This window comes from Equus asinus, chromosome 2, assembly GCF_041296235.1.
Source record: "Equus asinus isolate D_3611 breed Donkey chromosome 2, EquAss-T2T_v2, whole genome shotgun sequence".
Taxonomy (NCBI): Eukaryota; Metazoa; Chordata; class Mammalia; order Perissodactyla; family Equidae; genus Equus; species Equus asinus.
In genome coordinates, this window is record NC_091791.1 from 29,955,734 (window position 1) to 29,977,005 (window position 21,272).

The window sequence follows — 21,272 nt, forward strand, 5'->3', positions numbered from 1 at the left end:
TTTAACATGTAAGTACCTACTGTGTACCCCATGGACAGAGCTGTGTTGCAGACTAGAAGGTAAGTTAGACATGGTCTTTGCCCTCAGGGAACTTTCAGTGTGATGCAATCCTGCTGCCCCATCTTCACTTCTAGCGTGATGCACAGCAGCATTCTGTCCACCGTGGGAGTCACACAGATCGTCATTCTAGCGGATCACCCATCCTCTGGTAACAAATAACAGACATCGGGGTGAAGTGCTGCTTAGGGCTTTTGAAAAGAGCCAGTGGAATGTGACTGTTGTGTCATGAAAGGGAGAGCCGCAGAGAGGGGTGACTGCTTACAAGGTTGTAGTCCACCCGTGATGCTAGGATTGAGAAAAGTACAAAATTATTCTCTCCTTTCCCTTGGGCCACATTTCTTTGCACATGGATTTATCACATGAAAATAGCAACCCATTCACAGCTTTTGATTAGTTCTGGGTCATAGTCATGGAGGCAGTTCACGTCTTTATGCAGACTATATGTTTAATGCCCTAAAGGTAATGGGACTTAGAAAAGGAGTGTGGGGAGTGGGGAGCCCCATGTTAATAACCAGCTGTTCGCTCTCCACTTATCCAAAGATTGCTTCTTTTAGCTTCAGGGAACATCTTCTCCTGGATTATTTTCTAACTAGTACCCTTCTTACCTCTAATTTGTCCTCTCTTTTATCTCTTCTCTTGGTTGATTGATGAGGTATGTTTCTTATCATGCCAGCTTAATCAAAGATATTAAGTTGCTAAAGGGAACTTTGTTTTCCATAACAGTTAGGAAAAGGTTAATCATTACTTATAATCTCTACTTAGAAATAAGTAAGATCATAGAATTTTAGATTTAGAATGGCGGAGAAAGCATTAACTTCCCATTTCACTCATAAGAAAATTGACTGCCAGAGAAGTTAAGCATAGCTACAAACCAGTGACTAGCAGAATTTCAACTTCTAGGCGCTAGGTGTCCTAATTCCTTGTCTCATGGACAAGGACTGTTGCTCTGTATGAGCATGTGGCTCACCTGCTCAAACCTTCAGCGACTCTTCATTATCCATTGAATAAAATAAATAGCATTCGGGTCCCAGGGGATCTGCCCCAACCTCTCCCTCCCCGTCCTGCCTTATCTCCTATTACTTTTTCCACATATCACGTCCTTCAAACTGTTCCCCGTTTCTTAGTTCTCCATATATAGAAAGTCTATGGAAATCCTGCCGTATGCTTGCAGGCACTGTTCGAATGTCACCACTTCCATGAAGCCTCTAGTTGCCCCACCAGGGACTTTGCTTTGTTGCCATTGCTGTGTGTTTGTTAAGCACTTAGCACATTTGATCTTACTTTAGAGTGTATTTGCTCCTCATTGTAAGAGTCAGGGACCAACTTATTCATCTTTTTCTCTTCCACAGGCTTCACATATAATAGGTATCTATCTAATATTTGATTAATTCAAAATGGTATTTTTATACCTACCTTTCTGATTTCTAGCCTCCTTTTCCAGTTCCTACATATGCTCTATGAATTAGGTGGGAAAGAGATTTAGGAAGTGAATGCTTTTGATGCTTCTCTGGCATGCCATGTATTAAGGAAAGTGTGAAAACATACATAACTGTATTCTTCCGGGGAAGAGTTTTTACACTATAAAATTACCAGGACACCAGATCAGAGTAAAAGGAAGTACTTTTTCCTCCTTCCTTGGGATGTGCAAAGTGTCTGCAGGCAGGAGCTTGACCTGCTTGTGATTTGCGTGCACACTGACTAGTAACCTGAATCCCGTAAAATCAGAGCTCTCAAAGGAGGAAGAGTTCTGCCTCTAGGTACAGGGAAGGGAGTCCCGAAGAGTTTCTGATGCCCAAGGCTTAGAACGCTGGACTTGCAGGGCGGGGAATGGAGGTCCAGTCTGAGCTGCGCGTGGGAGCATTTATTTATACCCCTGGTTGACTACTAAAGGTTAAAGAGGCAGCTAAGACTGATATATGATCTTACCTCTGCTTTTAAAGGGGGCTGTTTCTCTTTCACATACTGCTTCTGCAAAACCTTCAGCACATAAAGCAGCCAAGCCAGTTTGACCAGCTTGAGGGAAACACCAAACAAAGCTCCAATCACATGAACACTAGTTACTAATTATCTTCTGGGCTCTGTGGGGAAAGATATAGCAGCTCACTGATTGGATCCTGAGGTTGAAATAACTCCACATCTCTCCGCGCTCCAACTGCAGCAGCAAGACGAGTGACTTGAGTGCTTGGGAGACATTTTAAGAAGGACAGATAGAGCCTTAGGTTAAACTGTACCTGTCCACATTTCAGCCCAACCCAGGCCCATGGAAGAGCGCAGTAAGACTTGTGTCTTTAAGAATGCTGAATATGTGTGAAACCCAAGAGATTAGAAAAGAAAGAGAAGCAGAGAAGAATGGGCACTGGGGCTCCAGCTGGGAGTATGAAGACTGCGGGAGTCTACGGAAGGCGGACCCTACAATGCTGGACGGAGTTTACAGAGAAGGTGACTTGCGTTCCAGATACCGGACCACGGGGCGGATCCGGCCCTACAGAAAAAGGCATTGTGGATATTGGGATTTTGAGCAGAGTGAACCAAGCTACACGGACTATGAGGAAGCGAAGGAAAGTGGAAAGGACTGTTTGTACCATGGAAGTGTGATTCATGGAAGAGAGGGTTATAGGAATTCAGAAAATATAGATGATGGGAACCTGAGCCCTGGGACTGAGAATAATTCGCTTAAAGGAAGCCCAGATGTAACCTGGAAAGGTGGAGGATACAGGGAGGTGAACGGCTCCATAGATCCTAAGAATCTGAATTATAGTCCTGAGGACTCAGAAGAAACTGAAGAGTGGACTGGCTGCAGGGATCTGGATGATTCTTTGGGGAATTTTGGTCAACCTCAAAACTGGCACACGTACCACAGGAATTTTAATGATAATCTTGAAGATTGTAAAGAAACTAATTTTTCTTCTAGAGACTTCAACGATTTATATGATATTCCTGAGAATTATACTAATGGTCACTCTGTGGACTTCCCAGATTTGAAGGGTGTCAGTGAAGGTAAGGAATTTGTCAAAAACTATGAAGATGACAGGAATGTTTATCAAAATGATAAAGTCTATCCCAAATTAAAGACTCATGCCATGGATCAAAGTAACTTTGAGACAGAAAATAAAGGCAATGATACTCTATTTGCAAACTGTGAGTATAAATTTCAGAATTACAGAGGCACAGGTTCTCTCCGTCCGATGAAGAATGTGGAGTATAATGGCCTTAACAGACCGGGGATGATGGCACTTGGGGGCAGAGGGATCCCCCTGGATGGTCTGCAGAATCCCCGGACTAGGGGGGACCAAGGAGAACGTTGTGGCATTCCTCAGGGCCCTTCATTAGAGAAGAGCACCTGGCATTTAGAGAAAGAGAGAAAATTCAATCGCCCAGAGACTTGGAAAAGGAATAGTTGCCTTCGCCGCACAGCACCCAGCACCCTGAGACGCTCAGAATTTGTGCAAAACAGGAAGAGAACTCAAGGTACGGACTCAGCCAGCCTTCTTAGAAGGATAAGTCATGAGTAGAGATTAAAGGGGTGGTTATACCAGGTACCAGAAACATTTGCGTACTTAAGGAACCTGGCCCCCAAAGTTCTTGTTAAGTGTCCCTTGAGTGAGAACAACCTTAGAGACTTAATTCTGTGGGGAGGCACTTTACAGAGCAAGAGCAGGTACGGTGCGTAAATTGTAACATGGCTTTCAGAATCAGACAGCGTTCTCATGGGAACTTTCCTCGACCTTTCTTGGTTTTATCAGGGGCCTCTAATCCCAAATATCTTTCCATCCTTACTTTAATATTTTTATTTGTCTTATGGGGATGGCAAGTTCATTGTCAGGGCACCAAGCAAAAATTTATTTTCCTGGCTTGTTCTTTCTCTCAATCCCTATGCTTTAGACATTAGAGGAAAAGAAGACGTAACTTGTTTTATGGAGGGTTCCTTCCTTGACATTCAGAAATCTTAAGTGAATCTTGTGGGATTCTGAAGATTATTTACATTCTTCGTGGTGCTTCATGCATGTCAGGTATTCAGATTACTTCATCTCACTGAACCTTAATAAGTTATCTGTAAAATGGGGATATTAAGTGTCTTTTATCATGTGGAGGTTATTTCTCTCTTGCCAGTTTGTCTTCTCCAGCTCTCTGAAATGAACTGTTTATTTTTTCTGTGCTTGTTTTTATGATTCCTGAACTCCCTGTTAAACCTCTATTCTTATTCTATCTTACTCTCGTACCAAGTAGACTTTCTGGTTTGGGCCAATTTGGGGGAGTCCAGGGGTTAGCGTCAGAAAATGTGAACAATATGGAAAAATTCATCTCATATCCTCCTCCTAAGTGGAAAGTTTCTTGTCTAGTCTCCTTCTAGTCTGCCCAATGGTCAGATTTGTGGTGGGGGCCACCAAAGACTGAAAAGATAATTCCCTGGGTGATCCTGGAAGTGCCGGTGGTTTATTCCGGGGTCTGCCAACACAGGCTTGACTTGACTTCACTTTCCAGGGCACCATTTGGACAAAGCAGGCTTTCTACCCGCATTTATAAAGATAGAAATGAAACCAAACCCAGCTGTAGTTGGGAGGCTGAGCAGAGAGCCATTTTTTCCAGGTGCCTTTTTGCTCTGAAATGATAGGGATTGCATGACTTCTAAATTCCTTCCAGCTCAAAAAACAGTCTGATTCTGTGATTCCTTGTGTTGGTTTTTGCATTGTTCCCATTCCCTCCCCGTGCATCTGTGCCTTAGATGAACTTTGTTTCCCATCCTTAGTTCCTCATTGTATTAAGCTTCCTAACTGTGATCAGTGTGTTTATTCTGTTTGACTTACCAGGAGTCAAACCCTTCTCTCTGGAGTGTTGTAATATGCCCTATGATCTCTCTGAAACCAGCTCAGGTCACCTGCTGTCGTTTCCATTTTTACAGCTCTCTTTCTTTGTATTTGAGGACTTGACAGTACATTCATAATGTGGCTCAATTGCGACCCCTTTTATACCTCTGCTATCCTTGTTGGTCTGTAACAAAATCTTAGTCTATACTAGAAATCTTTTTTCTTTCTAACATTCTTTGTTGGCTGTCTCCCAGGACATGTGTCAGTGCCTTCCTGAACGTGACAGTCACAGCATGTAATTACAGAACAGAAACAAGCCTTGGAGCCCGTCCTCTGCCTTGAGCTCACATCTCAGCCCCACCATTTACTAACAGTGTAACTTTAGACAGGTTGCTTAACTTCTCTGAGCTTTTGCTTCCTTATTTGTAAAATGAAGATAATACCTGTCTCCTAGTGAGCGAATATAAATAAAACACTTAAGCACATGTCTGGAACATAGTAGGTCTCATAAATTATGATTTCTTTGCCTTTTATCCACCTGCCCCCCCCAGACTGTCACTGCATGGTCCCCTCTCTCCTGAGATTCAGACTGACCCCTCATTGGACATCTGCCCTCAGTCCCTGTTTTGCCAGGTGTGATTATCCAGGTGGAAGGCCCCTTCCCTTCCTCCTCTCCCGCTCTTCCTCCCCCTCCCCCACTGCATCCAAGCTAGACCCAGTCATTCTTCCAGGATTTGCCCTTTCCCTCACCAGTGGAGGCCTCCATCATACATGTTGTTAGGGCAGGTCTGTCATAGTTTTGCCCTTAGTCCTCGGGTGTGGCCCCTAGTCCTGGCAGGTGGGCCTTACTCCTAAAGTGTGGCTCTTCTGAGATTTCAGGGGAAAACTGGAAGTGTTTATTGAACCTCCTAACTTGGAGGGACTCAAATTTCAAAGTCTGTCTTCCTAGCCCCAGACCGCTGCCGGGCTCTTTGGCCTCCAGCTGTTACTGCTTTCTGCTGGGTTCCAGAGTCTTGTCGCCCGCGGGCACAGTTCAAGGATTTCAGGGGAATTTGTACACAGATTTTGGGGCTGTCTTCTCTATGGCTTCCTCTCTTCCAGGATTTCCCCCTTTGTATCTAACTACTTCAGAGCCCCGTTGACTCTTCTAGCCCAATAAGATTGCCAGTTGGTGGCTTTCTGTGTTCGTGTTATTCCCTGCATGCTGAAAGACTAGGAATTGCCTTCAGGGGAAAAATCAGATAAATATGGATCTTTCGTAGTTTGCCTCCCTCTTTTTGAGTCATATCCCTTTCAGTTTCTGCCTGCTTTTGGTTGCTTTCCAATGCCTTCATATAGTTATTTTGAAAAGTATCTTGTTCAGAGTTGCTAAGTTATCAATAGGGAGGACGGCGTAAGCTGCTCTCCCATTACTGTTCTGAAAGTCGGCTCTAAGGTTTCGCACTTGCTGATAACAGTGGTTATGATGGGAAGGGGGCCTGGTGTTTCAAACTCCACGTTAACTGGGTTAATTTCAGTGATATTAAGACATCTAAATGAAGAACTCTTATGGAGAGAAATATGACAGTGGAATTCAGGTGAGAGTGAAGGCTAAAGGTTCCGGTTGAAGGCAACCGCACAGAATCCTCTTACTTTATTACTAGAGGGAACCTCACATATCAACGAGTCCAGTGTTTTATTCATAGTGGGTAACACCCATGATTGAGTCTTGAAGTCTTTTTAGTGGGTTACAACTAGCAGTTTTGAAAAATAAAATAGAAGTGAAGGGAAAATTTCATAGCACATCTCATGTAGTAAAAGCATGTAATACTTTTGTGTGTGTGTGTATACACATATTATGTAAATGTATGTATCTATCTACTGAGTCACAGTGTAAAGTGTGGGTCACGGTAAAAAATGTTTGGAAAACAAATCCAACCCACTCATTTTATAAATAAATAGAGAGAAAGCTCAGGGAAATCAAAATGTGTGTCCAAAGAAACGAACTGCTCAATCCTTAGATCAGGAATACACTCTGGGTCTCGTGGTGCCCAGACCAGTGCTGCTCCCACATCCCCACAGCTGAAGCCGGAAACACAGCTATAGGTTCATTCTGTGTAAATGAACTTAGAAGAACGGAAAAGTATTGTGTCGGGGGAGCCAGAGGAGGGGCTTCAAACGGAGGGGGCGCAACGGTGTTACACGCAGCTGAGATATAAGAGAGGACACAGACTGAGGAATGACCTTTGCATTTGGTAGGTGGGGTGAGCGAGAGGAGCAACAGAGGCACATGGCATTCTACAGGGAGTTTAGGAGGGAAGTGGTGATAAGGACGTAAGGGCAATTCCTTAAAAGTGTGGACTTTAATTGCGGTGGAGCAGCAGAAACCAGGAATATCTTCTGTCCTGTTTTTCTCCCAGGGTAAGAAAAACCTGCATAGATTTTTGCCAGTGTTACACAGAGTTCAACGTTTTTAGGATTCTGATCATTGAGCTTTCTTCTTCTTGCAAGCATGTGAACATAATAACTCTGTAGTTGCAGTCTGTATTCAAGCTACTGGAATCAAATATCTGCCGGTCAGTCCAAGACATTAGCTTTTCATCCTCGTTGATGTCATATGCTGACTACCAGCCACAGGTATAGCAGAAGCCGGGAGATCTCTGGCTCTCTAGAGACAGGGGTGCTCATAGGAGCTGACTGGGCAGGAACAAACGGCCAGCAAGTGAACAGTGGGGTTTCCTCATCAGTAGTGGTAGCAGTGGTACCACTTCAGCTCACATGCTTTACAGTTTTCAGAGCACTTTTTGCAGCTCTTATCTAATTTCATTCTGTTATAGTAAACACGAGCCATTCATGTATTTTTATCTGACAGAAATGTGTTGAGTACCAAACACCGTGTTACGTTCTAGTGAGACAAAGATTCCCTTGAGATCCTGAGGAGGGATGAGGCTGTTGTCCCAGTACATGTGGGCTGAAACCAGGTGTCCTGGGGACTAGCTGTCCACTTTCTCTGTCTCTCTCTTTCAGGGCCAGCTTCCTCATGACATTTTTGCTTTTCTCTGAACTGCTTTGGTCTCCTCTCACTTTAGACCAACACTTTCCATTTACTCATAGTTTCTACCCACTCTTTTCCCCGTAGTTGTCCCAACACAGCCTTGGGGCATTTTTGCAGCTTCTGCTTCTATGTGATTTGCCCAGTACTTCTTAATTCAGATTCCCAGGAGAGTGAGTATAATTGACTCAGCTTGAATTTTTTAGTTAGGCCTCATCATATGAATTAACCATCCATTGACTAGGTAACATCCATGGTCCAGTGGCCATGGAGAAGGCTAGGATGGCAGTCACCTAGTTTAAATCATAGCTGTGGGGACTACTGATGGTGCCGATTACTGGTATGCAGTGGGCTCTCGAGGTGGCAGGCATTCTGGGGCTTGGCCAGCCCAGACTAGCCCGGCATTTGGAAGTGGTATAGATACCTTTTGGGTGTCGCAATGGCAGGGTGCAGACAACTACTCACGTTTAGAAGGCAAGGACCAGGGACACTAAATATCTTCAGTGTGTAGGACCATCCTACACATGGAGAATTGTCCTGCTCCGAATACCAGTTGTATCTCCATTGAGACAATGGAGAAGATGAGTAAGACTTGTGCCTGCCTTTAGGAATGCATAGAATTTGAACTTGAACAGAATATAAATATGTAAAACATATAAACAATATAAACATAAATGTATAATTCAAAAATAATTTTATAAGTGCTATAAGGAGAATTATTAGATACCTTCCCCCACCTTGGCCCTACTACCTGTATAAATTATTTAATCTCTCTATGCCACAGTTTCCTCATCAGTAAAACCAGATAATGTATCTACATGATAGTATTAGGAGGATTAAGTGAGTTTATAGACATATAAGCACTTGGAATAGTGCTTTAGAGCCTGGCTCATAGTAAATGCTAAGTAACCATGAACTGCTATCAGCATCAGTCATCATAGCAGCACATAGATCCTACATCCCCTTGAATGCAGTTCAACACGTATTTATTAACTAGTGTTTGTACTTAGCACCATACCAAGCATTGGGGTTATCCAGAGAAGGATGCCTCCCACACACACATAGGAGTTTACAGGTCAGTTGAAGAGACAAAATGTAAAACTATGAATAATTAAATCAAAGTACATAGCATAGACTGTAAATACTGCGGACAATCAGAAGGGGGAAAGCTCAGCGTTTACTTGAGTAATTGTAAAAGGCTTTTGGAAGATGTTTGAACTTGAGCTAAAGCTTAAAGTAGTAATAGGGTTGAGACAGGCAGAGAGAAGCAGGGAGAACATTCTTGATTGGAGAAACTATATGAGCAATTATATAGAGTTGTGGTGACAAAGAGGAACACAGTGTGGGGAAGAAATATTGAAATCTTAGAAACCAGATGGGAGTTTGGACCAAAGCATGAGGAAGAAGTCAGGGTTGGACTTGTACATGATGAGTCATCCCCTTAGACATAATCACTGAAACTGTGAGTGGATGACTTCTCCAAGGAAGGGAACAACAGGGAAAAGGACAGGCATCTGAGAACTGAGCCTAGGAGATGCCCACAGCCTGGGGGCAGGAGGAGGAGGAGGAAGGCCAGTGAGAGGGATGGAGCCAGAACATTGGAGGAGGTCAGAAGAAAACCGGAGACTTTAAAGTAAGAGAGTATGGTGAACACTTTCAGATGCCACAGGGAAATTAAGGATAATGCCATTGGATTTGCTGAGGAGGTTACTGGGTGACTCAAAAGACAATATTACTAGAATAGTGATGATACAGAATTAATTGCAAAGGATTTAGAGAGGGGATGAGGTCATAGAGGGAGAGCATAAAGACCACTCTTTCAAGAACTTTTGAGAAACGAATCAGAGATGTGACGATAGCTGAGGGAAGCACAGAGTTGAACAAAGTTTTCATGTGTTTACTTTTTAAAAAGTCAGGGTGTCGATGTTTGAAGATAGATGGGTGGGTAGGACGCAAAGGAGAGGGAAAGAATGAATATGTGGAGGCAAAAGAAAATAAATGTAGGGCCATATTTCAAGAGTCGGGAGATAATTGAAGCATTAGATAAAATAAAGCACTCTTCTGAGATTAGAGTGATCCCATCTGGCAGGCTGCATCCAACTCAAAGACCTTGCCTCTTGGGATCGTGAGTCATATTCTCAAGAAACTAGGCTGTTTTTTCCACAAGCCATTACCTAAATTATTTTCATATAAAATTTCATCAACAATAAGGGAATGTTGGTCTGGGGAGATTCCAATTCTCTGTGAAAGCAGAAAGATATCAAGGAAAGGCAAGAAATTGAGGTAGGATAGGAAGAGGCAGTCTTCTAGGGCGTCGTCTCTCGTATGGACCTGAGGCGGTTAAAGGAGGCCGAGGGAGGAGGGGTGGATCACAGCCCCTAGCCTGCAGTAGCTCCGGAGGCCTCGCCTTCAGTGGAAAGTCAAGGCCAGGGCGCGGAAACTTGACACACCCACCGTGATACCACAGTGTTCGAATTCGATATTTCTTGAGAAACCAGGAAGTGTCCTCACTATGCACAAACATCAGGCTGTCAAGTTACAGGGGTGTCACAGTGCCAATGCACAGTCATTTCTGGTAGGAAGGTACCTGTCTGTACACATGGCTCCAGAGCAGGAGGCAGGGCTACGTCCTAGCTCGGGGACCCCGTTCCCAGGTCCCAAGAAGCTCCTTTCTTGTAATCATCAGCTGAGAGGACACAATCAGATGAAATAAATGGAATCTCATTGACTCTCAAACACCATCCATTTTAAGACACTGAAGTATTTATTTACCGTTAGAAAGAAAGAAGACTTCTAATTAAACTAAAAGACTTTAATTAACATGCTATTAATTGGAAAACACATCTTGCTTTCCAACATGTTAAAATATGAAAAAATGTGCCTCTTAGCATCTACTGAGATGTGGAGAGGCTTCCACTCACTGCTGACCTCACACCAATACTTCGACAAAAAATATTGCAGGATTCCTCTAGTTCTCTCCTCAGTGATTTGGAGATAGGGAATTCGGTTTCCTCTGCTCTGCAGCCCCCGCCCCCGTCAGAGGAAGATTGAAACCTGATTTGCCCCAGGGGCTGAGGTCCTAAATTCTAAGTAGGTGTGCCAGCTAAGTAGCTAAGGCAAACAAAAGTTAGGATATTCAATGATTTTTTTTAAAATCTTTGTGTAGTGTTTCCATCACACCATAGCAGAGCAGTGCTTAGGGCACCCTAATAATAATTGCTGCTGTTTATTAAGTACGGGTCTCTGTGCTAATTACTGTAGGTTAGGTACACGTTAGGTGTGCAGAAAAGTCCAGTAGAGTCGGAGCTCCATGGTGGCGGAAGGATGGTGTTTCCAGACACTTACATGGTACTTGGCGTATAATAGGTGCTCAATGAATATTTGTTGTCAAATGAAATATCCTATTTGAGGGCACAGAACACTTACATCAAAAGATAAATAGTAAGTATTCTTTTGTATTGTTATTTGACAAGTGAAATTTAGAGAAAAGAGTAATCTAGCGACTAGAGAAGCCTTCACTTAGCTGGCTTTAAGGACAGTGGGTGAGCAGGAAGGCGCAGACACAAATGGGCTTGTCGTGTTCAAGGAATAAGGAGGAAACAAATACTTCAAGTACATCGGGCTGGGTTCTGTAACAGCAGCAGGTGCCCCGTCCCCTGGGTTCGCTGAGAGGAAGTGACTGACTGCCTGGGTGAGTCCAACCAGGCCTCACACACCGAGTGACACCCCTTGTGGAACTAGAGGCCCATGTGGTTGTACCGAATAGAGAGGAGTAAGTGAAGTAAGAGAGTAGGAAATTACACAAGATTTTAGAGCTTGGAAATGACCAAAGAGGCCCAACCCCTTTGTTGTGCATACGTGGAAACAGTGTCCAGAGAGCTGAAGTAATGTGTTCAAGATCACCCAGGTAGGAGGGGAGGAGGGCTGGATCGCAGGTCTTTTGACTTGTAGCCTGAGTGCTTTATTCACACCTGCCGCCCTCTCAAGCTCTAGAAGCAGCTCCCCACGTGCCCCTAAAACGGAAGCCCCTAGAACGGAAGCCGGGGAGGCACGGGGAAGAGAGCGACCACTGGGGCCGACGGCTCCTCTAAGCCTGTGTAGCATGGACGACTGGAGTCCCAGGGAAAACCCAATTTATGTTCCCTCAAATCGAGGTTTGATTTCTTTCCATGTTTCAGCTAGCAAATAAGATAATACTGATCTATATCCTAAGTTTAATCAGATTTTACCATCAAAATATTGGATCACACTTGGAAATAATCTCTATTTTGAGAGAGCAGGTTCACTCTCTTAAATAAATATAACCGAAACACTTAATGCTTCAGTTCCTTTTGTGTCATATTGTTCTTTGGTTTCATGAATTTATGTTTTGTCTGTTTAACTAGATTCATTAATTCAAATGGAAATAACTTTAAAGACCGTCTAGTTTAACCCCACTCGATTTGCTGTTCCTGAACACCAGACGGGTGACATGACTACCCTGGATGAAGAAAGCTCTGGAAGGCATCCAGTCTTCTACCCCTGTGCCCCCTCCCCTAGCAGTCTGCTTGGTAGCTCTCTAGTCTCTATTCACATATTTTTGTAATTAGAACTTTGAACAGGGTTATCATTCAGATCAACTGATTTTTGGGGGGTACACAGTTATAAAAGATAGCTAAAATGCTATGAGGACAAGTGGAAGGAACAGAAGTAAAGTATCTCACAGAAGCTGAAGAAAGTCTGGTTTTATGAAGTCGGATAGAAAAATAGCCAGAGGGTCATGTAAATGAGCAAATTTCCAAACATCACTGTTGTGTTATTATTAAAAATGGAAATAGAACGCAGGAAAGGGCCACACTCATATCGAAAAGACATAGAAGCCAGAACAGGCCTTGACGTTTAGTGGAAACACTGGCGTGGGAGGCTGGGTTTGAATATGTATCGTCATTAGCTCTGTGGTCTCAGGCAAGTCATTTCATTCCTTTGTGCCCATTTCCTCATTTGTAAAGTGGGAGCCATGGTGCCTTCCCTCAAGAGACTTCGTAAGTATAACATCAGAGGTGTGTGTGTTTAGAAAATAAAGCTTTTTCAGGTAAAGTTTTGTTGGCTGACTATAATAAAAATTTGCTTATTAGTGATAATTTATTTCTGATTATTTTATGAAAACTATCTTTGGCTTCTTGATTATTTCACTTCTGCCTAAAGATTAAATAAGAAGAAAAACCTCAGCATTTTCAGCACACCGAGGGCGTCCCTCTCTAGGATTTGCGTGTATTTGGTGAGGCTTCAGGAACGGTGTTTCAGTGGATTGTAGCATGAAACTCGCTATCCTGGCAGCATCAGAAGCTGCCGAATCTTGGACTTTGGGCGCTTGACTCATTTGCTCTTCTTCTGATGGCCTGGAAAAGGAAGGGGGAATGGGGAGCTGGAAGCTAGGTTTGCCAAGGGTGGAAACCCTCCCAGCCGGCAGTGGGCTGGAGGCTACCAGCCAAAATAGGCGGGACAGTTACTCAGCAAAAGCCCCAGGGAAAGTGTTTTCAGTTGCTGCTAAGATTTGAGACCTAAATGTAATAGATTCCTCCGGGTGATCCTGGAAGAGTCTGCTGTGAGCCCTGCAGAAACACGAGGGACCACCGGTGCAGAAAGTTTCACAGAGCAAGATAAACTTTCCCCAAACAGAAATAGTGTAGGGGACCAGAAGTGGTGGGGGCTGGGCCGGCTGGCGGGAGTGATGTGGTAACAGGGAAAACCAGGATTATGGTTCCTCCAGCTGGGCCTGGGGAGAAGACGCACGTATTTGCAAGGATGCTCCCTCAGAATTTTCTAGACAGATTGCTAAACAGACGGTCGTGGTTTTGCTTTTCTTATTAGACTAGAAATCATTATTTCCACAGTGTTCTATTACCCATTTTCTTTAATTTAGAGGGATTAGGTCAGGAAAGAAACCTCAGATTATTAAGAAGTGAAGAAAGAATTTGAAATAGACTAACAGGGTAATTGAGAGTGAGTAGTACAGTATTCTTACTTTATAGCAAATGTTCTGTTTTCCACTTTATTGTTCTTTGTCATTTAACCAGGCCCCTTGTGGTAGAAATTTTGCTTGTTTCTGTTTAGGTCATTTCCAGATTTTCTTCGTGCATTAGTGAACATCCCTACATGCACGTCTTTGTGCACTTGTCCACTTATTTACATAGAATAAATCCCTAGATATAGATTCCTGGGTGTTAAAATATTTGCCCTTTGTTTTTTAAGAAGTGGAGAAAGCGTTCAAGGTTTTTACCTACTGCCCTCTCCTTCTGCCTGCCAAGTTTCTCAGGGCCACCAGGAAGGAGCTGAGGTTTCACGAATGGGGCTCCCCCCACCTCAGTAAGATGACCAATGTGTAAGTCAGAAAGGTCCACCAAGGGACAGGACGAAATGGGCCTTTCCCTTCGTTTCACATAACTTTTGCCATAAATTCTCTGGACTACTATTGAATATTTACTTTGTATGACACTACTAGATTTCATTCTGTCTGAGATTATTTACATTGTGCTGAGTGGGGTTTTGTAGCTAGAATCCTATGAACATACGCATTTGTGCTTAAATGCATAATTGTTCGCAGCCTTCGTGGTGGGTGAACTGTGGTGCTACAGAGGTCAAGTTGTGCTGTAGAATCACACTGTTTGTCATTGGCTACCAGGGGAGCCACCAAGACCCACATGTCGAGTTCCAGATCCCCACTCCCCTGATTTACCTGCCTGGGAGAAGGACCGGAGGCAGAAGAGCCACTGGTCAAGAGCACAGACTGTGGAGCCAGTGTGGGCCCACAGCTCAGGCTTCCACAGACCAGGCCAGTCACTCAATTTCTCTTCATTCCTCATCAGCCAAATGGGGACCACAGGAGGGTCCTTGTGATGAGTAAATAAGCTAATATTTGTAAAGTATGTAGAACAGTGCTTGACACACAGTAAATACTATATAAATATTCGTGAAAGTAGAATTTAAAGCTGAAAGAGCTCCACCACATGGTCGGGGGAGGCAACAGCGCCCGAACTTGCCAGCAGTGAAGCCCCACGAGGGAGCCCGCGACTTTAGAAGCAGCGGGCAGGGCTCTTTACCAAAAGTACTTGTCTCTCCAATCGCTTAAAATTTCCCCGAGAGAGATGTGTCTTCGTTAGCAGGACAGTTCATCTTAAATTACTGGCAATACGTTAATATGTTCTTGTGAGGTTAAAAAGTGTTGATTCAGCTCAAATCCCCAATGAGCCTCTCCCCGAAATCCCAGTTCCCTCCCTGAGGCAAACTCTAATCGGTTTGTTCTCCTTCCAGACCTTTGTCTGTGCACTTACATATTATGTGTATAGATAGAAATATGTAGGGGCTTTTGCAGGGGTCTTTTTCTTTTTTCTTTCTCTCTCTTTTTTTAAACAAAAATGGCATATTTTTGTTTCTTTTAAAAACAGTTTCTTTTAAAGTGTAAATATGAGGTGGGAGCAGGGCCCCCAAGCCCCTGTGAAGTCCTCCGTGCTGTTTTGCTGCCCCGGGAGCAGCCAGCCGAGATCTGCACTCTGAGGGCTGCAGGGTGAGGTCCGTAAAGTAGGAAGTCCAGCTGACAAAGCTCCAGGGAAAGTGAAGGCTGAGCCTGTGGCCCTGGGGCAGACAGACAAATGCTGCCGCTCTACAGCTTTGACTCTTATCCTGAGATGGATGGGCCTTCAGAATTCTTCTTTAAAAAGAGCATCTCAGAAAAAAACGCTTAGCAGGGGATAGGAAAAGTAAGAGAGAATACTCGTGGATTAAAAACTCCTGAACTAAAATTGTGACTGTTTCAGGAGCAGGAGAGGAAGGCTGATGGGGAAGGGTGTTGAGCTTGAGCGAAGCCAATCGGCTCTTCTACATGTCAGTCCAGTGAGCGGAGGAGTCCAGTCCATCCTTTAGAACTGACCCTGCAGTGATAGCCTGGGGGACTCGGGGCGATTCATATGTAAATATGGCAAAGCCTGGGGGGAAATGCCGACCCTGTTCAAAGGATTTTTGGGGGTTGCGGAGCATTCCAAAGCCCTGGGAAGATTCCACGCTGCCTGCTTGCCCTTCGACCCAGGCAGACACCCGCACCAGAGTTTTGGGGCTGCAGGTACCTCCCGGGGCCGCTGGAGCTGCTGCAGTGCAGCTTGGGACCAAGCCGGGAATTCAAAGATTTTTCCCCACCAAAGACAGCGCCAACCTTCAGAGGCAAGGGAAAAAGTGAGTGGCTTTTCTCTTTAAAGTATGGTGTTAGAGTTGTGGGAAGTTCTGGGTTAACTGGGTGAGTTACCAATGAGCCTGTGGTTAAACGCACTAAACTGAGCGGGTGGGATACCCGAGAAGCGTGGAATCGGGACTGGGGCGGAAGGTGGCATGTGAAGGGGAGTAAAAGAAAGAACAACCCACCACTGGTTGTTTTATCACGGAAAGGAAATTGGTGCAGTCAGGCCCAGCTCCCTCATACCTCCAGGGCCGTCCCAGGGAGCAAGTGGGAGCTGGGCTGAGCATTTTATTGATGGGCTGGTACTGGGCTCCGGCTTCCTCGTCCCCAGATGTTTTTGTTTTCTAGAAAAGTAGAATTGTGTGATAACAGAGCATTTTCTACTTGGTGCGTTTTACCTTAACCTGGCGCCCACGACGTTTTCTGGCCCCTCGTGGGAAAAGGACTAACTTGTGTTATAACTTTAATTCTGTCAGAAACTCTGCAAAGCAGGAATTATTATCCTCATTTTACAGATGAGGAAATTGAGCCCTCGAGGTAAAAATGGACTTTCCCCGGGGCTCGCCAGCTAAAGAGTGGGGGATCCGAGGCCCCTCCCTCTGTCTCCGGGGCGGCTGGCTGAGGGTGGGGGCTGCCTGCTCTCACTGAGTTGTCCCGGACACTGAAATCATAGATGAGACTTTCTTTGTTGGACTGTATTTGGAATAATGGAAAAACAGTTTTACACTTGGTGTCATTACAGCCAGATATTTCTAGTTTGACTTAATCTCTGAGTATTAATTAATTTGTGCATGAGCCTGAAGGTCACCTGCATTTTCAGAAATTCCTAGGATTTTGTTAAAATTGCAGATACCTGGGTGTTACCCAGATTTGCTGAATCAGAATCTCAGGGGTGGTGCCCAGGAAACTGCAAGTTAGTGAAAACACCCCGCAGGGGTTTTTAATCACGCTCTACTGTTTTGGTTTTGTTTTTTTAAGTTAATAAAGATTATAAATCCACTGTAGAAAAAAAGGCATGCTGATAGTTATTTCTTTTTCTCTCTTCTAATATAACTAAAAGTCCAATTGAATCTCTTAATGTAGGTTGCTGGCTTCTGATTGATGAGCGTTTGGTGGTATTTTATGATCTTAACTATTATAATTAATAGAACTTTGATTCCCAGGAGAGAACCATTTCCAGGAAGTTTTTAAGATTTGAAGCAGATAAGCCCCTGATGTTTTCTGGTTGAGATTCCAGGCCAGGGAGGCACATGGTACAGGATTCAGCGCATGGACTTGGGGCTAAGTGCACTTAGATTCAAGTTCCAGAACTGCCATTTACTCTCTACATGACCTGGGACAAGTTGGGCAGCCTCTCAAAGCCTAGGTTTTATTATCTATTAAGTGGGAGTAATAATACTACTTCAGAGTTTTGGTGTGAATATTAAATGAGTTCAGGGACATAATACGTAGTGCCTGGCACGTGGTAGGAATTCGGTAAATGTTCTCCCTTTCCAGAGCTTTTTAGTCCTGTATGAAAAATGAGTTTCTCTTCTCAACTTGCCACTTATGAAACCATGTTTGGAACTGAGATTTGATGGCTTTGCAATGGCAGAGAAAATTTAAAACAAGGCCGTTGAAAATAAATCTTACATACGCTACAGTTAATTTAGAATCATAATTTAACACTGATGAAATAAAAGTTATGCTTGAAATTTTGTGATTCATTCTATGAAAAAAAGTTCAAGAAAGATATTTTTCCCTTATGTCTTTTTAATTTTTATTTTGAATAATATCACATTTACAGGAAATTGCCATTGTACAAAGATCCTCCTGTATATCCTTTATTCAAATGCACCAGTATTTAACTTCTTGCCATGTTTTTGTTTGCATTCTCTCTCTGTATGTGTATGCACGTAGACACACACGCGGTTGTTACTTTCTGAACTATTCGAGAGCAGTTTGCATGTGGCATGCCCCTCAGTAAGCTTCAGGGTGTATTTTATATTGAACATGGATATTCTCATACATGGCCACAATAGATTTGCCATTTCAGGACATTTTAAATTGATTTAATCGTTTATCTAACGTATAGTCTATATTCCAGTTTCATCAGTTGTAGTAGTAGTGGCCTTTGGAGCAATTCTTTTCGCCAGGTCAGGTTCCAGTTCAGACTCACACATTGCATTTTTTTGTCATCTCTTCAGTTATCTTTACTTAGGAACTGTCCCTCAGGCTCCCTTTGTCTTTCATGACATGGCACTTTGTAGGATCCATATCCTCAATTTAGGTTTGTCTCATATTCCTCAAGATTCATTACAGATGGTTCATTTTGACTAGGATTCTGCATAAGGCATATTGTGTTGTTCCAGACATGGTGTTTGGAAGCACGTGATGTCTGTTTGGCCCTTATTGGTGATGTTAATTTTGATTAGTCGGTCATGGTATTTTCTATTTCTCCACTACATAGTCACTTTTCTATTTTTGTAATTAATAAGTAATTCAAATCTATGCAGATATTCTGATCATCATCAGACCCCACCACCACCACCAGAATCATCCATTGATTGATTGTGGCTGAACCAAATTTTATTCTGATGATTGCAAAATATTGATGTTCTGATTCCATTCTTTTGTAATATTTATTAGTTGACATTCTATTATAAGAAAGAGCTTTCTCTTCTTCCCCATTTATTTGTGGACTTAGATATTATCAACATGAGCTCATGGATTCTCATTTTATTCAATGGATTAGAATCCATTGCTGTGCTTATTTATTTTGATACTCAGATTGCAGCAGATTTGGCCAATGCAAGCCCCTTCAGCCCTGCTCTGTGCCATTTTACATGGCCCATCGTTTTCTTTAGCACTTCCTTTCTGCCGTGAGATGTTTCAGGCTCATCCATACCTTCCCTGCCCCGGGCCTAGAATTAGCCATTTCTCCAAAGAACTCTGATTCCTTTTAGTGGAGAATGGTTTTTAGCAACCAGAATCTGAGTTGCACTTTTTAAACACTGCAATTCCTAAATTCTAGAAGGGTCAGCGGGGAGATTTTTGGAGACTAAAATCTGCTGTGAAAGCTCTACTTTTCCTTAAGTCATTTGAACACTTGTGTTTTTGCTTCTTAGATCTGGGTAAAAATATTCTTGTAATCATACTCGGACTTACTAGTATATTTACTCACCAAATATGTAGTTTTCTTAAAGTGGATCTTAAGGAATTTGAAATAAACAGCAGAGAGCCAGCCCTGATCACCTAGCGGTTAAGTTCGGTGTGCTCTGCTTTGGTGGCCGGGATTCGGTTCCCGGGCGTGGAACCTCACCACTCAGCTGTCAGAAGTCACGCTGTGGCAGCGGTTCACACAGAAGAACCAGAAGAACTTACAACTACACAACTATGTACTGGGGCCTTGGGGGTGAAAAAGCAGAAAAAAGGAGGGAGATTGGCAACAGATGTTAGCTTAGGGTGCATCTTTCCTTGCAAAAAGAAAAGAATGAAATAGAAGAGATTGCCTCACTCTTGAAATTTTTTCAGTTGTTTATTTTCATATTTAATATTCATTGTAAATGAACAAATCCCATGCCATCTTTATAAATAAGTCTCAGCAGATGAGTCTAAGTAACAGGTAATTGTAAAAGCTGATCACAAGATACATATTTGTTTTTGTTTATAGTTCATTTCTATCTACTAGGACATCTGAAGTAACAAAACCTGCTTGTGAGTCTTTGTTTTGATAGGGAGAATCTAAACAATTTTTATATGATTCACTATATACTAATATTAATCCACCGTCACAGACTGGACTATGGTGGACCCTAAAGTCACCCAGGTTGCAGACAGATGATTCCTACCTAATATTGTCTTCCCTTGACTTAGCACTGTTGTGTTCCCCATAATATTCTTTTTCTTGTGCAGCATCAGTGTTGTTCACTTCCACCTTGCTATTTCTGCTGGGGAGATCATGGAATGGGTTTTGTACCTGATTAAGTGTAAGCAAATCTGTATAAGACCAGAACCTCTTTCAACCTCGTTCACAAGGAGCTTGTGGACGCTGATTTGTCCCCAGAGAACGGGCCAGTGACTCCTTTTTGGGACAAATTCTGAGAAATGCTGTCACACGGGTGGGAGCTCTCTCTGAGGGATGGCTTTCTAAGCTCCCTTTCTGTTTGTGATTAGAGCTGATGGGGGGGTCAGGTTTCCTGATGGTTGACAACAGTGAGACCTTTGGTTCTCAAGGAATGTGCTCTTTTCAGCTCAAACTGTTGAAGAGTCCTGCTTTCACACCCGGCACTGCTGACCACTTCTCTTTTCCCTTCTAGAAATGACGCTCCTCTCCTCCCAGTCTTCATCGCCGGTGGCCCCTTCTGGGTCTGTGTCCACTGAAAACCCTGAGCAGAGGATGCTGGAGAAGAGAGCCAAGGTGGCAGAAGAACTTCTTCAGACGGAGAGGGACTACATTCGGGATCTGGAGATGTGTATTGAGCGCATCATGGTGCCCCTGCAGCAGGCCCAGGTCGGAGCCGTGGGGGAACCTTAGCTTTACCTTGAATGCGGTCCTCCAAGCCTGAAGTGTCAGGAAACGGGAGCGTTTACCACAAAGATTCATTGGGTTTGAAATAAAGGCTGTGACTGCTGCTCTTAATTCAAGGGTGTCATCACCTTAAGCCTTCAGCATCCTGTCACTTGTCAACTCCACTGTTAATTCGCCAGACTTAGTGCAATAACTCCCAGGACTTGCCTGTTTCTGTGGCTCCTGAAAACCATTCCAGGGAATCTGGATTGTCACTTTACTGGGCAGTCTGTGCAATAATATAATGAAGTCTGGGGATGACAGGTTACCTGGCTCTAGCGCCTGATTATGCCGTTTTTCGGGAAACCCTTACTAACGTGTGTGTGTCCTCTTCTACACATGTGTATGGAACATGGTACTTTTCTAGATGCTGGAGACAGGAAAAAAGGTTAACAGTATCTGGAGATTTGCAGTCCTTATTGCTTGTTACTTGACCTCCTGGGCTGGGCTTGGAGCGGTCACTCCCAAGAACCGCAGTAGGAAGTGGACGGTGCCAACGGAATTGGGGTACTGGGTGGGAATTGTATCCCAGTATAATTATAGAACAAACTGGTCCCACAGTCATGTCACTCAGGTAGTGGGGGAGCAGAGAGTAGTTGCATCAAGGTCAAAGGGTTGCAC

General features: G+C 43.6%; 1 protein-coding gene across 5 annotated transcripts in view; it reads left to right on the forward strand.

Moving 5' to 3' along the window:
• The window catches only part of DNMBP (dynamin binding protein), a 96,400-nt gene that overhangs the window by 51,276 nt on the left and 23,852 nt on the right, over positions 1-21,272 (forward strand). For 2 of the 5 annotated variants that reach the window (XM_070485399.1, XM_014865647.3), the window contains exon 5: positions 20,401-20,594. In XM_070485399.1, the coding sequence (XP_070341500.1) occupies positions 20,401-20,594 (194 nt within the window). Of the gene's footprint in view, positions 1-1,883; positions 3,529-15,807; positions 16,102-20,400; positions 20,595-21,272 lie in introns of those variants that run through there. The other 3 variants (XM_044752692.2, XM_044752694.2, XM_044752697.2) reach the window with 3 other exon arrangements.